The 17,621-nt window shown below is 39.9% G+C and overlaps 1 protein-coding gene across 10 annotated transcripts in view; it reads right to left on the minus strand.

The window, feature by feature from the left end:
• USP45 (ubiquitin specific peptidase 45) overlaps window positions 1–17,621 on the minus strand; it is a 59,274-nt gene that overhangs the window by 32,779 nt on the left and 8,874 nt on the right. For 9 of the 10 annotated variants that reach the window (XR_012672962.1, XM_075145547.1, XM_075145542.1 and 6 more), the window contains 6 exons: window positions 15,355–15,524; window positions 13,622–13,725; window positions 13,017–13,117; window positions 3,650–3,795; window positions 2,256–2,351; window positions 50–180 (listed from right to left, as the gene is read on the minus strand). Coding sequence is in view for 8 of the 10 variants with exons in the window: in XM_075145547.1 (XP_075001648.1) it covers window positions 50–180; window positions 2,256–2,351; window positions 3,650–3,795; window positions 13,017–13,117; window positions 13,622–13,725; window positions 15,355–15,524 (748 nt within the window). In the remaining 2 variants the exon portion in view is untranslated. The remainder of the gene's footprint in view (window positions 1–49; window positions 181–2,255; window positions 2,352–3,649; window positions 3,796–13,016; window positions 13,118–13,621; window positions 13,726–15,354; window positions 15,525–17,621) is intronic. The other variant, XM_075145546.1, reaches the window with a different exon arrangement.

Below are 17,621 nucleotides of genomic sequence, written 5' to 3' on the forward strand. Positions count from 1 at the left end.
CTGGATATTAAAAATAAATAAAAAAGTAAAAGATACTGACAATACGTACTTTTGACAAAGCTGGCTGAACAGCACTTTGGGAGAAAGAGGACCTTTTCCAGCCTCCCTCATGCTGTGAAGGAACAAGAACATCGCTGAAGTCAAGGGTCCTGGGCTGGAGAGGTTTACCACCAAAGGATCCTTCAAAGCAAAGGTAAATTGCACATCAGATTTCAAAGTTAATGACACACAAGACTTATTTCAACTTAGTACATTTATGACAAAGAACAATGTAACTTTCAGTCTTAGAGTGTTTGGGGGTTTTTTTTTTAAATGTTGATGTCACACCATGATTGAAATAGTTAAAGAGAAAGCTTATTATTTAAGCAGTAATAGTTGCAAAACCAAACAATTCTTGTCGAGCAAATTGGTTGGTAACCAATAGTTTTGGAAACAGGCATGTCAATGAGGCAGTCCGATTTTCACAAAAACAGAATACCTCGTGTATTACCTGCTTTACTCTTACTCACACATGCACTGAAATTCAGTTGGAGAGACAACGCGGGTGACCTCCTCCATGGGCCAGCATAGGATAGAGCTCAGTGGCCTGACCTGCGAGCCGCACACCAAAGTTTCCACACATCCGACAGCCACAGAAACATACCCTGTTCCTCCAGGAACCAGGCGCCCGGAAGGTACCGGCAGTGGTTCGCAGCAGGGGCTGACAGCAGACCCCACAGGTCCGACGTGTTGGGGTACATCCCGCACAGCCCCTCCTGGTGTGAGATTCACCCCAGCCAGCAGGTCCTGGGGCTGGAAGGAGCCGGCTGGCAGCCACCCGAGCCAGTCTTAGAGCCGGAGACACTCCTGCACTGCTTACATGCCACGTGCGTCTCAACGGCCACCGATCGCCAGCTCTCCCCAACACGCTCCCCAGCACGGTTCGTACATGATCACAATGCTTCCCACTAGCTGGCCTGATTCTCACAAAAACAGATTACAACTGCCGGACAAACAATTAGAGGGACTGCCTCATCCAGAAAGCAGATCCACACAAAACATAAGTGCTATGGATACACACAAATATAAAGTATTTGCATTATATACACTATCAAAAGGTGGAAAAATAATGCCCTTTACCAAGCAGGAAGCTGGGAGTTTCTACATTACTATTAGTTAGACTACTGCAGCCCTCTAATCCTGTGTTGACATACAAAGACCAGAAAACACAGACTTTGCTCTGAAGATCTTATTTACATTGTAAGCATTGTCATTAAGCAAAAAATAAATCTTTTAACCTTATGGCTGCGCAAGTTTCGCATCAAGCATAAGCCAACGTACCACTGGCTTTCTAAGCCTCCGGGCACAAACAAGCTCCAGACCTCCGCTGTGGCTCAGGGTAACTTAGTGAAACATGTTGCTGCTCAGAACTGCCACTGGAGGAAATATAGACAGCAATGCAGTGAATTTCACACTGTTCTTGCCTGGAGAAGCTATGAACACCACTGACAGCAACGTACAGAAATCTTCATCATTTCAGAGGTATCTGAAACAGAATCCCACCCCTCAACCATGACTGCCACCAGAAAGCTCCCAGCGAACAGCACAGAAAGAAAAAAAGAAAAAAAAAGAATAAAAAATCTTCTGTAAAACGCTTTCTTTAGCTAGCAGAGGGAAAGGGGCATTATCCTTATTGCCAACAACATGTTATGAAACCCAAGTCTCTAAGACTTCACTGGGAACAGCAGCACAATCTTTTGATAATAATCACAGGAGTCTCTTTCCCACATGCCTGCAATGAGCATGAGGACAAGAAATTTGGTCCTCACTGAAATTTTGCTTCTCAGTTTAATCCTCTGGCATGTGAAGCACGTAATAAATTTTACAAGCCTTATCAATGAAGGGCAGGGACAGACTGGAATAAAATATTTCATGAACACTTTCTAGAGCCAAATATACTATTTTCTGTATTATACATGCATACTGAAGAAATGAAATAAGAAACAAAAATAAGCCAGCCACTCTTTCTTAAGGTCAGGCATTATTTGCTACTTCAATGTCACAAAATGTGAAAGGAAGTGATTATTCCTCCTCCTCCAGGGCTGAATAATTAGTTTTGTAAAAGAAGTAAGTTCACAGATATCATAAACCAGCTAAACAATTAAAAGGCAAAAGAAACGGGAGGGTAAGAGTGTGTCTTTAACGGAGATGTGCTTTCCCATCCTTCAGCTTCTTCCCACATTTACCCAAATTTGTATTTCTCACTGCATACTTACCAATTGGGAGTCTGAAGTATGACAGATTTTTAACTTTGTTCCTTTCTCCTTCATCTCGTACATCAGTTCATTTAGTATATGAGTCTGTGCCAAGTTCTTAAAGGAAAAAAAATAAACCCAAGAAACACGTGTTGATCTTTCAACTATACATTTTTCTTTAGTTATAAATTCTAGCTTCAGGGATAGACAAAACCAGATATATTTCATAATGTGCAACGGAGCAGCTTTAAATCAGACCACTAGAAAAAGCAGGTATTACCCTTATAAGAGCCAAGATCATTGATCTTAGGCTGTTTCTAAAATTGTATTTACTGCTGCTTCTGTAATTCCAAAATAGTTCCCTAGTAATAACTTTGTTATTTTTGTTGAACAACAAGATTCGTTCTTTTTTTTTTTTTCCTTTTTTTGTGGTGAGGACATTAGTATCAGCAACCATTTGTTTCTTTTAAACTCTGCAGTCCCCCTCATCGTGCCCCAAGAAGCACAAGGGCTCTGGCACACTGAAAAGCATTACCTCTCTGAATTTAAGAGAGAAACCAACTCAACATATCTCAGTTTTGTTTCTTTATTTTTGGTTAACTTCGACTGCAGATCACTTAGGTTTGTACAATGCCCTAAGTATGGAAGAGAACCATTAGCAGTAGTTCTACTCCTTACGAATTTACTATTTGTTTGCTGAGTTTTGTAATCACCGCCATAAACACAAGGTAAAGAGTGCCAGTTCAGAGCATCTTTGTAGCAGTTTTTTCTCATTTGCTCACTCCTGTCTGCAGACATACAGATGTCTCTGCTCAGCTGACAAGCAATAGGATGTTCCAATATACAACCCACTAAGGCTGCTGCTTTTCTGAGGATGTTGGATTAGTTGTGCACTCAACATCAATAAAAATGTATTAGTACAGCTCATTCCTCTTATTCTGGTCAGAAAAAAACCATAATCAATAAAAGTACTTTTATAACTGCATCCATTGCAGGGACTTAAAATCATCTCAATGCACTTTATGCAGACATTTACATTATGCATAAAGTACCACTTTATGCATACCACACCCACCAGTATGGTAAAAACTGTGCATTACTCATGACTGCCTAATGCTGAACTACAAATAAAACCATATGCTAGAGTACAACCCACACACATATGCAGTGTGTAAAACACTTGACATTTTCATTTGTCTCATTACTGTGAAAAACGCTACTGATCCAAGAATTCTTTTTTGTTATAACAAGTAGTATTGCTGGGATAGCAAGGAGCAAAAAGAATTTGAAAAGGACCTTCAGAAAGCAGAATGAAGACTGGTAACAGTCAGAACCATTTCTGAAGCCCACAGTTTATACAGATTAAGTATTTCTGAAATCTATGAAGAGAAAGCTGTATGATCTTTCCATCTTACCTGCATGACAGCATTAAAAAAGCACGTATTTCCTAAATTATTTATTCCTTTGACTGGAACAGATGCACCATTACCAGAACTTTTTCCTTTCAGTATTTCACTTGTTTCACTGTTTTCTTCACGGAGTCGTATGATTTTTGATGAACCTATAATTAAACTATAGATTAACATTACTATATAATTGCAGAGTTCAATCAATTCAATCCTTCCATGGATTAAGTTTATAATTTTTAACATAGAGGAAAGGACAACTTTTAAGACACAGCAGTTGCAGACTGCTTCACATAGTCTTTTAAGAGAGAAAGAGAGAGAGAGAGAGAGATCAGCAGTTAAACCCCTGGGAAAAAAATTCCCCCAACAACCACATATATCCAACAAAACTTTCCACAACGATTACATTGTCCCGTAAGACTGTAACTTCTTCAATTACCCAAGCAATAAATAAAGTAAAACTGGCTCTGTTAGCTGATTAACAATAAGCAGTTTAGATGTACGTTCATTAGATACACTAGAAACACCACACAAAGGCTGCTTTTTGGTGCATTTGAAGAGAGGTAACTGAAAGTTACCACCTGAATGCTGCAAGTCTTTATCAGTTATGGCATTTTGTTTGAATTGCCTTGTACAACTCGGCCAATGGTCGAATCAGAGTTATCAGTTTCCCCAAAGGCTACATTTGCTCCTCCACCCACCTCCCTTTGTCACACCCTGAGGAATTGCTAACACAACCCAAATGCATACAATGCTGCTGTTTTAATTTTATACAACAAAAATTTTATAAAACTGCAATGGAAAATGCTACCAGTATAATGTCCACGTATTTCCTTATTTCCCTTATTATTTAAATAGATGAGGGGCAGCAAAGTTAGTCATTAACTTGTAGCCTAGAGGTAATGGAAAGACTTGAGATAACAATATTTAGCCTCGAATTCTACTAGCAACTTTCACATTGTCATGGTTGCAGGACTAAATATGAACATTACTGACATCTGCAGTGTCTTAAATATTGATTAACAATGCATGTCAATGTAAACGAGTTATGGACTTAATAGATGCCAAGAACTGTGATGCTGCATCTCTGTCTTGACATATGAATTCATATATTTGTTCTAATGAGTTTCACATTGAAGTCTCATTAAAGTGTTCTTGAGAAATAACTAACAGACCTATTTACGGTAATGAAATGCTCATGCCAAAAGGTTCTTTTATGTATACTCCTAGGTAGTTTCTTGCTTAGAAGATGAAAAAATATAATTAAATAAAAAAGAAGTCATTAAAATATCTATTGTATCTGGCAACAAGCTTCTGACACAGTCTGTCTGCACCCTATAGTGCCATCAAGGCATAATTATTTTTCCAAATTGTATCCGAGTTTGTCGAAACGCAGCTAGAGGTGCTTTGCTGTTTAAAATCATTTTTTAAATGTTCTTGGTAATACTGCTTACACAGCTTTAAAATATTCTCCTTTCCACTGGTGTGGAAAATTAAGACGGTACAAGGGCAAAGTAAGAGATCAAGTTCTCCTTGAAAAAGCAGACAACACAACGAACGACAAATAGCTTGGGAGCTGCTCACGCCCTGAAACAGTCACAGTTTTATGGGCTACATGAGGCAACACCTTTTCATTGACAGGCTTACAAGGGGCTGGCTACAGTGTCTGAGACTCATCCACCCACGCAGAGCTCCAAAAGAATCGTAGCAGGAGAATGGGAGCTCCAAGTGTCTGCAACTCGAAGGCACTGCTCACTCTCAGAAATTTAATAATGTAAGTGGAGACTTCCTCTCCTCAGAAAAGTGTGCCATACAGAGAAGTGCTGGGGAGAAGAGATGGTTAAAAAGAAAAAAAAAGAAGGGGAAAAAAAAAAGCCAAAATTGTGTAAATAATTTGTGTATTAGTATACCACAGTTGTTGCATTTATCCATCGGCATTCAAAAACATCTGGGACAGCATCTTAAAGTAAACAATGTTCACAAGGCCATCTGGACAAAACTGCAGGCAAAAATTAAAGCATAAGCATATGGAAAAGCAGATTTTTCTCTTCCCTTTAGCAGTACAGGATGACAAATGTCAAACCTAGATCTGTCCACGCTTCACTGTGCTATGCTTTGCAGCACCACCTGGCTCTCCTTGCACAGCCACCAAATATGGACAGCACTGCCACAGCGGACCATATCTGCAGGGCAAACTCGATAAAAGCATTTCACTTCATGGTTAAATGGCAGCTTCACACAAGTAGCAAGGTTCCATTTGCTGAACCTTACATATAAATTATTTAAGGGAGGGAAAACAAAGCCGAAGCATCCAGCTTTGCGATAAGAGCTGGATGAATACGCAATTATAAAACACAATAAATGAGAACCAGACATCCGATTGCCACAAAGCTGGATAATTAGTATAGGGATAAGGAGAAGTAGTAGCAAATTGAGAAAAGGCCTGTATATTGTTACTGAAGTCTAGGAACCTCCTTTCATTCAGAAGGTTTTAATTACTGCCTCTTGATTTTTTAATAGATTTTACAAACGCTATCAACGTGACATTTTACTAGGATTTTTGTATCTGTGAAAAAGTCTTGACAGAAAAGCGTTGCTTTGCCATTACAAACATTATCTGCTGCCTCGCTTATTCCACGCAGATATTTTTAAGGACATATACAGAGCCAGAGGAGGGACAGCAGTTTTTAATTTAACTCTGCTCAGTGTCCCCAGTTCAGCGATAAATGACAGACAGGCCTGAAGCTGAATGTTTAGTTGACATGTGAAGAGTTGGTCAGTCTTAATAGGAGATGCTGGTAATGACTGTGATAGCTAATACTTCTACAGATTGGGGCTGGAGGGTCCTTCTGCAAGATTAACCCAAGGCTACAAGCACGTTATTAATCAAAAGGGTAATATGTAATTTTTTAAAGTGAATTTGCACTGAACTGTTTCATGGACTCTTGCCGACACAATCTTGCAATCCTGTAATGTTTTAACAGGCATGCTTTTGGATATGAAAAGTGACTTTTATGCCAGTATAGACACAACAAAGATCCCAGCAGAAGGATTCCATCGAAATGCCTGTCATCTACTGCTGCCCATGAGGGCCTTCAGCTCCTGGCCAAACAGTGTTTTGAGAAAAGAAGTACTCCAAACCATCCGGCTGCGTGCATAATACCTGTTATAAAGGACCTCGTTAATGTTAATGAGAGCAAGCCAAGTGAAAAGCACAAAAGTAATTAAATTCATAGATTGATTTCTGTCTGTAGTTCACTATTACATCTTTTAGAGGGTTGACATGGTGCCCCTCAACCTCTCTGCCCTTCTCAGGCACCGCGGCCATCAGCCCCAGGCAGGCCCGTCCCTCCACAACGGGGACAGCATATCCGACTGTGGCTGTCCCGGGGCTCACGCGTTCAGACTACACCTCTCTGTCAGACTCCTGCAGTTTTGTTGTAGGAGTGGCCTTTCTAATCTAGTCACACAGGGAAAACTTTCACCCAAGTTGTGCCTTGATCACCACAACCTCCTTTTCCCTTGAAAAAGCGTATCTGGCTGCAGAGACGCCCTGCTGAAGCACTCTGCCAAGACCCATTGCCCAGCTCTCCATCCGACTCATCACACCTCACTGACCACCTCTTCTCTGGCACCAGGTCAGCGCCTGCCTCTGGTCCCACCACGACGTCCACCTCCAGCACTCACTCCTTCATATCTCAGACAGCTGCATGTGTGCTTAGGCGCAGCCTTCGTGTTCAGCAAAGCTTCCCGACATCACCCTCTGCTCTCCCCCGTGCCAGCAACCCCCCTTCCCACCAGACCCAGAGGAAAGAGGACAGCAGTCAGAGGCTGCTCCGCTGCTACAGCTCTTGCTTGCAACGCACTCTGGTCTTGCCACTCTTTTCTTCAGCTTTTTTTTACCTACTTCTGCTCACCTGTAGTCTTGTCTCATAAGCTCTCTGGAGGCAGGGAACATTGTTTTGTCCCACAGCTGCACAGCACCGGCCTCATGGGTATGTGACTGAGACGCCCGAACCCAGCGTTAACATAGACAATGACTCAGTCCATGAATCAGAGCAAGTCACCAGACCAGGTGTACAAGCACACTCGGTGCTGACACATCCTCTTGCAAAAGACGACCAGAAAACTTATCACAGGTTTCCTATCAATTTGTTTTGCCAGTATTTCAAACATTTGCAGCGCACACAGACTTCCGTACCGCCCTTGCTGAAACTGAGCTGTGCCTGGGGGTGCAGATGGTATGCAAGCAAAAAGATAAATGACATCCAATTTTTCTTTCAGCCGGAGGAGTAAGCGTTTTTGCTCATCTTTTCAATGCAACTTTTTTTCTAATTAAAATTGAGGGTTCCAGGAATATGCACTTTTATTCGAAGGTCAACCCTTTTCTATTGAATACAACTCTGGTACTTCAGTTGAAGGTCTTCACAGTAAAAGCAAGGTTAATAGATTGCCTTTCTTTTACCAAGTTCTCATCATGCTGTATTATGAAATGCTACTAAATTGTCTGGCACACCTTTTTTATTTAAAAAATTTAATTTTTTTTTTCCAACACTGTACAACAATGAGAATCTAACCCTTAGAAAAACAGCACGGTTCTCTTCTGAAATGGTCACTAGCTTTACGTTTTAAACGCCCAATTTCTCTTGCAGTGTTACAATCCTACCAAATTAAAGATTACAAACTGCAATTTTATTTCTCTGATTCTGCCAGAATGTTATAAACTAAAAAACACGTCTGCACAGTGTGAAAGAGCAAGCTATTCAAGCACCAGTTTTGATCCTCTATGCTCAGATGACTTGTGCTACACCTCACGAGAAAATAAGTATGTGGACTGAAAAGGGAAGAATCCATGGATAAAAATGATAGAATGTCTAAAAATTTTTTTGCCAATGATTCAGTTTTCATTTCTTTGCAACACGTATAATTAACAGTGGCCCCTAACAAGTTAGTAAACCTGAAAGAAAATTTATGACCGACAAGAGAAATGTCTTTTTGCTGAAGTGTATCTCAGATTTGGAGAATCAACATATTCTGCTTTATTTTTCTAGTTAATTTTGTTTTTAATTAGATAGAATGGACTTCTATGATTTCAAGCTCCAAATTACACGTAGTGAAAATCAGTTATGAAAGAACACAATTATTATTTTCAGTGCGGTCCTTTGTCAACTGCTAATATCCACAGCCAAATGCAAATCTGAAAAGTTATTCATCATATCATTTGTTTTTCCATACAAGTTAACACCTATTGCTTGTACTGTAAAATTATGTCTCTTTTTATCTTTTTTTTTACATCAGTTATATCCATTAAAATAGAAATCATGTTTCTAACTTTCACCTGTTGGCAAATCTGGGCAGCTGAACTTACTAGCAAAATCTCACTCCTCTGCTTGACCTTCCCAACAATAAATTTAACTACAAAATTTGTGAATAAATATTCTTCCTTCCCATTCTATTGCCACACAAACCAATTTAATTAACTGCTCTATAAAAAAATTGAGTATGCAAGCTTATGTCTCCACCGACGTCTAATTTGGTTTTTGTAAAGGAAAATACGCGTAATATTCACTTTTAAGACTGCAAAACAATTTATTTTCTCCAGCAAATGAGCAGACACACAGATCGCAATGTCTCAGCATGGTTTCTGTGTACTACATGTGCATTATGTCCATGTGAAGCTCACAAGTGTGCCACATGGACAATACTGCACCTGCCTTTCTGTGAAAATCATCATGGCCTGCTAACCTTTTCCACAAAACAAATTTCTGGGTGGTACACCCTAGAAAGCAATCTTGCTTTATTCTTCCATCTTGTGCCCAACATGACCTCTTAACCAAACAGACTCCGCTAAAAAAACAAAAAGGCAAAAAAAAAAAAAAAAAAAAAAAGGCAGGCATTGCTGGGTACAACAAACCATAGGATCAGATGCGAAAATCACACAGCTGCAAGCATTCTTTTGGGAACCGAGCACTGGGATTTATCTCAATCGCTTAATGTAATTACAAAAGTCAGTCATGTAGTAGTAATGTAATTTGCACATTTTTACAGCTGAAGTGAAGCTGAATCTTTATGAGAGGCCGAGTGAAAAGCAGGGATCCTGCTGCCACACTATTCCACCACATTAGTACCAAATGACAAGCATTTTGCTTTTGTTTATTTTGCCAGATGCATTAATTAGGAAATCTATATAACCCTCCATTACATGTTTAAGCTGATTATTTTATCTTTAAATGACTCCTGCACTTTTGAGAACAACAACAAAAAAAAACCTAGCAGCCCTTCTCTGTTACTTATATCCATGCTCATACTGCATTTCTGCAGAAATTTCTACACAATGCTATTTGAATTTTAATGACACACCATGCCAACCAGTTGTTACAACAGAAAGAAATCCAAACCTAAGATGAATTGTTGTTACAGTCCCACATTCTGATATGAAAATTAAGTGTCTTCACTTTGGCTGCTTTTTTAGGAAGAAACAGAAAAGCAATGCGAAAAAAGCACAAGACTGATTTTTAAGTGGGAAATACGAATTATGAATTGTCAGTTCTACAGTTGTTTCTCACAAGTTATTTTTCATTTACTTAAAATTAGTTTATTTTTATTACACAAAATGAGTAAAAAAATTGTAAGCCAACTCAGAGTTTAAAGGGTGACAGTTACACTGAAAATATCACAGGAACATGAAATAAAACGATACACTTCAAAAAATAAAAGATAACTTGTCAATAGTAGAGTTAATTTTCACTGTTATACTTTGTGTCCTTTGTCTTCTGGACAACAGCATGAATTACACTTTGATTTCAGACTTTATTTTTCAAAAAATCCTTAAAGGCAGTATAACTTAAAAAAAAAAAAAATCTTACTTAAGTTATATTTCTTTAGGGGAAGTACCAAGTGTGTCAGGCCAAGTATTTGACATAAAACACAAAAGGCATTGCTGTTACATTTATCAAAGTGAAACAAGAATGCCAATCCTGCTTGGGGATTCCCTCTCACGCACACCACATATTTATCAATACACGGCTGTTTCCCAGCCTCTTCCAGCTGGGAACGCAACAGGCCATGCCAGGCAAACAGTTTTTTCCTCCTTTCCTCGCCACTTAAGCAAACCCAACAAATCATCTTTGGGCCAACGTTCCCATTGCTCTCAAGAACGGGATCCAAACTGCCCAGCACAGCCGTACTCTCTGCCACATGGAGAGGGTCGCTGACTTCTACCTTTAAAACATTACTGGAAATTCAGACACACGCTTGCTTTTTGCCTGAAAACAGGCTTGCACGTGAGCCTTAGCCCCTTCCCGGCATGGAGCAGGAGACACGACAGCCCTGCAGGAGCAACCTCCGCACGCCGAGACCTCTTGCTGCCGAGGCGGTCACCCCGCAAGGCTTGCGCATGGCTTCCGCAGCTGGGAAATGGACGCCAGCGCGTCCATTCGCTCACTCAACACCAGGCACCTGCATGAATTCGAAGGACGAAGCGTAACCGTGCAGACCGGTAACACGTGGTCTGAGACGCCGGGAAATCGGTCCGTCACTGACTTAAAACTGCCCTGCACCTCCCACCGCCTTGCAAGAGGACGCTCGCGCTGCCCACAACACACCGCCCGCCTGACATCACTCTTGGTACCCAACTCTACTTCTTACATCACTGTCCGGAACCTCCTTTTCCCAGGCACCACAGCGAGCGGGGCCAACTCAGTGCACTGCTACCTCCAAATGCACGACCACAAACTGAAGCTGGATGGTAGCTAGTTTTTTGTTTCAATGCCTGGTTTCAGAAACCGAAGGGAAAACTGGTTTAACTAAAACGGGAGGTGGGGGGAAAAAGGAAAAAACATTTATGCCCTAAACAAAAACTATACAATTTTGTTTCCAGTTATAGAAAAGAGTTTCCAGTTATATCAGGCAAATACTTAAATGAAATATATGTGTTTTCAAAACAGAGTATCAAAATGAAACACAAATACATATCCAGCAGAAATATATTCTGCCCTGCTCTGCTATAAACACCTGATTTTTAAGAAATCCTGGGCTCAACTTAAGCTTACTTTTCCTGAGCTAGTCTGGAATTTTGGTTGCTTAATTTAAGATATTTTACAGAAAACTTTTAAGCACCACACTCTGAAAACTTTAGATATTTTGAAGGTTCGTAAATTAAGGATCTAAATGATGAAGCACACAAAGTCGTATCACTCTGAAAGTACAAAACCAGAATGAAATTGTTTCCATTAAATTAACTGAAACAAACACTACAGCATTTTCATCTGCAAGCAAGCTGCAACACCCACTTATTAAACGTACACTTGAAACTGAAGCTGTGAACAAAAGTGAAATAACATACTGTATTTTCATTGCTCCAAGCAAAAAGATGCAAAAAGTAGCAATTTATCAATTTCTTACAATCGAATAATTTAATATACAACTTGTGACTAGATCAAAATGTAAAATATGTATTTCTGAGTGGCCCTTCATTTTTTTCCCCCCAAAAAATATGTAACACCTCTTAAAATCAGTAGGATTTATGCACATGCAGCTAGAGGAATACCTAGTCTAATTCAGTAAGGCAATTCTTTTCCATTCTTACTTCTAACCAGTTGATTATCTCTGCTAAAAACTGCAAGCAATTGTTTTAAAGTTTACTTAAGCTGGTTTTTGTGAAGAAAATCTGTAATCCGATGCACTCTCTAAGTCACAAGCCAGAAATGCTGCCGAGTGTGTTACAGTAGGGATGAATAACGTCAACATTATCAAGAGCAGACAGTTGAGGGCCACACGTACAAAGTTCTATCTACTATTACATATATTGAGAAGATATAGTAGGCTCCTAACATAAGAAAATAATTTAATATTATTTTCTATTAATAGAAATGAGCGTTCTATCAATTAAAACCCAGTAACATAAATGAACAGAAAGCATTACATCCAACAACAGAGTTCTAGAAAATCCACTTAAACAAATTTAATTAACTGTGGAAAACAAATTTAAATCAGAAAAAAATTTAAGATGTGACACATCCACACTAGAAAAATTCAATTCATTTATGCTTCTATATAGCTTTTGTGCATTAATTTATATGGCATCTTATTTAAGGCAACATCTTCTCTACAATAAACTTCCCTCATTAAAGACAAAATTTGGAAAAACTGTCCTATGGTGCCCAAAATATTTTTAAAATGTAATCATACTGTAGAAAAAAAAATGAAATTATGTTTCGACAGGCATCACTTGCCCAAGCAATTACAAACTGTATTATACTCGCTGCATACGTAATTTTTCAATTGTGTGTTTAACATGACTCAAAATCTGAAATGCTCATTTTTAGACACAGTATATTACAGATGTCTCCAGATAAAACTATTTGTGTAAACTTACTTGGTTCAGCCCTGGAACCATGTTTCTGAAGAAAGTCAACTATCTGAGCCAAAACCTTTTTGTTGCAATGTGTTGACAGCTCTTCATCACATTCGTAACACCTAAATAAAAGAAGAAACAAACTGGAATTCAGGATATCTGGATGCACCTCCCAGCTCTAACAAATCTAACACCTTACACAAATTACTTAAGCTCTAGGTTACAATTTTTCATACTAAAAAGAGGAATAAAATTGAATTCTCTCATCCCATATATGCTCTTCTGTAGATCAGCCCCAATTCACTGTGATACTTACAGATTTAAATAATCTCAGTTTATAGTCCTGCAAATAATCATATAGAAACAATCAGGAAGGACAAACTTCTATAACCAGCCAACTCTCTGCAGAACACAATGGACTCAAACTTCTATCTTGTTATTGATTTGTGACCCCTCTGGGAGTCCTAAGGACAAACTAATTTTCTCTCCAGAAAGCCTGCCTTTCCTCTATATAAAGTATTCATTTTATCTGTCAGAATCATTCTTTATCATGAGAAGACACTGCTTTAAGTTATGAGTAGTCCTTATACACAAGCATACACGAACACCTGCATATTCATTCTTACCATATGATCCATGTGCTGAGGTTGATGACAATGCAGTGAGGTTCTGCACGTGCTGTTTGGAAGTGTTTCAGCGAATGCTGGCCTTCCGAGTTCTTACTACATCCCTAAAAATGGAAACATCAACAGAGTAAGGGGAAAAAAGGGAAGTAGGAAAAGACTATATTATTAGCAAATAAACTGCAAAAACTTTACTTTTCAAAATTAGACAGAAAGCTATAGTGCCCTAAATACTCATTTAGCATTCTCAAGGATTGAGAGGGTTTAATATTCATTTATAATCCAGTATTATAAAGATATCAATTAACTTTTTTTTTTTAATGAACACATTTTCTTTTTACTAATAAAGGAAAATCAATGACAACACAAAACCAAAATCCCATCTTTTCTACTTGGAAAAATCAGTTAAAAGTATAGAAAATTATTAAGTTTGTTTTAACTTAATAGAAATAATTCCTAGCTTTTGAATAGTATTGAATAAGTATCAACAGACGGCAAATTATGCCATTCACAAAAGTAAGAATTCTCTAAAAAAATGTGAATTAAATGACTATATTTAGTCCACAGAATATCAAGGAAAGGACAGCATAAGTAATGCTCACTGCTCAAGAATGACAAATGCATTTCAGACAGCAAATACAAAAGGCACATAAATTAGTTTTGTACTAAAAAGCTACTCAGGACACAGCATTTATGTACAGCAACTTCGAGAGAAAGCATTTGCAATTTTTCAAATATCTACAGAGCGGGACTTAGAAGATTCAGGACTGGTCTCTGAACGAGGCATGAGTTTTGGAGGCTATTAACAGCATAAACATCGAAAAGCACACAGATTTAACTCCTTTTAAAAGCCTATCTTAACTACAAATTTTCAGAGACGAGCTATGTAAGTCCTCCTCAGATCCAGTTAACTATCTTCTGAAGCCTCCTAATAGCATGGTTTTTTGCAAAATCAAATCTGTTCAGATAATACTGGTAGGAGCTGGCTTCTGTCCTTACTATAGCAAGACTTAGCAAAAGTCTAAGAAAATTGTGAAACGCTTTGTTCAGGCAACTATTAGCTGAACCAAGCATGACGTTGCCTGTAAACTGAATTTTTCTTTATCAGGCTTTACTTCAGTCATAGGACAGAAACCTGCGCAAGCCCTTGGGGTCAGAACCTGCCATTTTAAACTGTGAGGCCACGATTTGACATTATAACTGATCCAATCTAATGGCTAGCTGCCACAAAAAGCAGCATTCTCACTCCTGCACACTCCTGTCTCCCTGGTTTCAATCAAACCTAGCAATTGAGTGTCCATAGTATAAGTTGATTCAGCAATACACATAGCCGTTTTTTCATTCATTTGTATTTGCAGGATCTTCTGACAGATGAGCCAGCTGAACGGATGCATTTTGCAACCACACAGTTCCTGGAACCAACTCTCCGTAAATGGCAAGAGCACGCAGATGAAGAACAGAGAAAAGGCAGGAGCGTCACCTACTACTTGTGATGCTGAACTGCACCATAACACACAAAGCTAACCCAAAACACTGCCAAAAACCTGACAAGAAGAACGTAAGGCCACACCCCACTCTATTGAAGAAGCTGAGGCATGGACTCTCACAACTAAGCACTTGTGTCACACTGTTTCACTGAAGGTAGTGAGATGCCAAACAGACAAAGTTCTATACCGGTCATATCCTTTGGAAAATCAGGGCCTATCCATCTCCGTAAATTTCCGACATATGCTTACCTGAGAGCCGCATTTGAGACACAGCCATATGTCCGAAGGTGCCACAGGCTCACCATCACTCATCCGCCTCTCCTTCAGACATTCTGCACATATTGACCAAACGCTCTGAGCTACCGCTCTCTTCACATGATGCACGTCCACTGCTTGGCTCACGTGCTGGCAGGTTAAGCCTAGAGAAAATGACACATACTCACTTTCATCCATTAAAAATAATAGCCATGAAAGGGAGCACGTGTACACTAAAGGAGCAGAGTCTTCAACGAATTCAGCACTACGAAAAAAAATGGCGAAGAACTAAAATAGGAAAAATCAGCCAGCTGCTCCCCATATACTGAATTTTTTGAGATCTATTTCAGCCTTTCTATAATGAAAACCCTTTTTTCATTAAGTCAATAAACACCATCTCTTAAAAAGAGATAAACTATTTTGTACAAAAGTACAAGAACTACTTTTGTACAAAATTCATTTCCCTATTTGTTTTTTTTGGGGGGAGAGGAGGGGGTGTCAAGAGAAAATACTATATAAATCTATTTTTGCATACAACACCACAGGCAGTTGACCTCCTTTCCCATCCATAAAGATAGATTTCCAAATACCCATGCATCCTTAATACAACTGCCCATTCTGAACATAAGTATCGACCACTGTTCTTGTGTGTCAAATTTTTTGTACAAATTCCTCTATGATATCACAGAACAACCTAGGTTTGAAGGGACCTCTGAAGGCCATCTTGTCCAAACCCTCATTCAAAGCAGGGTCAAACACAAATTTAGATCTGGTTGCTGATAGCTTTGTTCAGCTGAGTGTTGAATATCTTCAAGGACAGAGGTTTCACCACCTCACTAGAAAATCAGCTTTCTGTTTGACCATCCTCATGGTGAAAATAAAATAAATTTCCTCATACCTAACCAAATCTTCCTTGCCCTAACTTTTGTCTGTGGCCTTTAGTTCCTTCATTGTGGGCCTCCTAGAAGAGTCTGGCTCTGCCTTCTCTATAACCACCTATCAGGGAGTCAAAAAAGAAATTATACTTTCACTTCTTTGGCCAAACAAATCCATTCCCTTCAGTCCCTCTTCATGCATCATCTTCCTCCATCTCCTTAACCATACGGAGGGGGTGACCCACTGCTGGACTCACTCTGATAAGTCAATGTCTTTCTTGCAACAGGGAGCCCACAACTGGACACAGTACTCCAGGTGAAGTCTCACAAGTGCTGAAAAGATGGGAAGAATCACGTACCTCAACCTGCACTCTAGTTAATACAGTCCAGCATATGGTAGGCACAAGTCACACCACTTGCTTTTATTCAGCGTGTGCACTAGGACCCCCAGGACCTTTCTGCAAAGCTGCTCTCAAGCCATTGATTCCCACCCTGTAACTGCATGTGGTTATTTTGGCGCAAGTGCCGAACTCTCCACTTGCCTTTGTTGAACTCCGTGAAGTTTCTGCCAGCCCATTTCTCCAGCCCGTCTCGGTCACTCTGAACGGCAGACCTACCCTCCAGAGTATCGACTGCTCTCCTTAATTTGTTGTCATGAAGATGACAGAGCATAGCCTCACAATGACATCACCCAGCTCTCTCAGCATGCACCCCATCTGATCCCATGGACATGTGCACGTCCAGTTTGCTTAACAGCTCTCAATCTTCTTCTACTCTGGACAATGCTTAAATCCCAGAGTCTGCCACTAGGCTCAGGGACCAGGGAGGACCGAGTGCAGAGCTTACATGTGAAGACAGAGGCAAAGGAAGGATTGAGCTCCTCAGCCTTTTCCCATGTCCCACGTCCCTAGGTCCCCTGCCCTCTCAAGCAGCAGGTTTGCACTTGCCTTAGCCTTCATTTTACTGCCACAGTATCCATACAAGCCCATCTTACACTTCACACCCCCTATCAGATTTAACTCTAACTGAGGCTGGCCTACCTAATCCCATCCCTGCACACTCAGGGCCCCTGCAAGGGCAGCCCAAACCTGCCTCCACCCTCTCTGCCATTCCTTTTGCCTCTGGGCTCAGTCAGAAGGTTCCCGTTCAGCCAAGCAGCCTCCTGCCATGTGTGCTTGACCCTCCACGTGCTGGAAAGGACCGTCCTCCTGCTCTGAAGAGGTTGTCGTTGAAGATCAAGCAACTCTCCAGCCCTTCAGGGCAGTCATGTGGTGTAACAACCCATCATGTCATAAACACCTAACTGGGGATATTTCTGCTATAAATTCAAACAAGAAAAGTACTGCTGATTTGTGGTTTTCATCAGTCAACAAGGAAGTTATTAGC

The sequence above is a fragment of the Calonectris borealis genome, chromosome 3 (genome assembly GCF_964195595.1).
Source record: "Calonectris borealis chromosome 3, bCalBor7.hap1.2, whole genome shotgun sequence".
In the NCBI taxonomy this organism is placed as follows: Eukaryota; Metazoa; Chordata; class Aves; order Procellariiformes; family Procellariidae; genus Calonectris; species Calonectris borealis.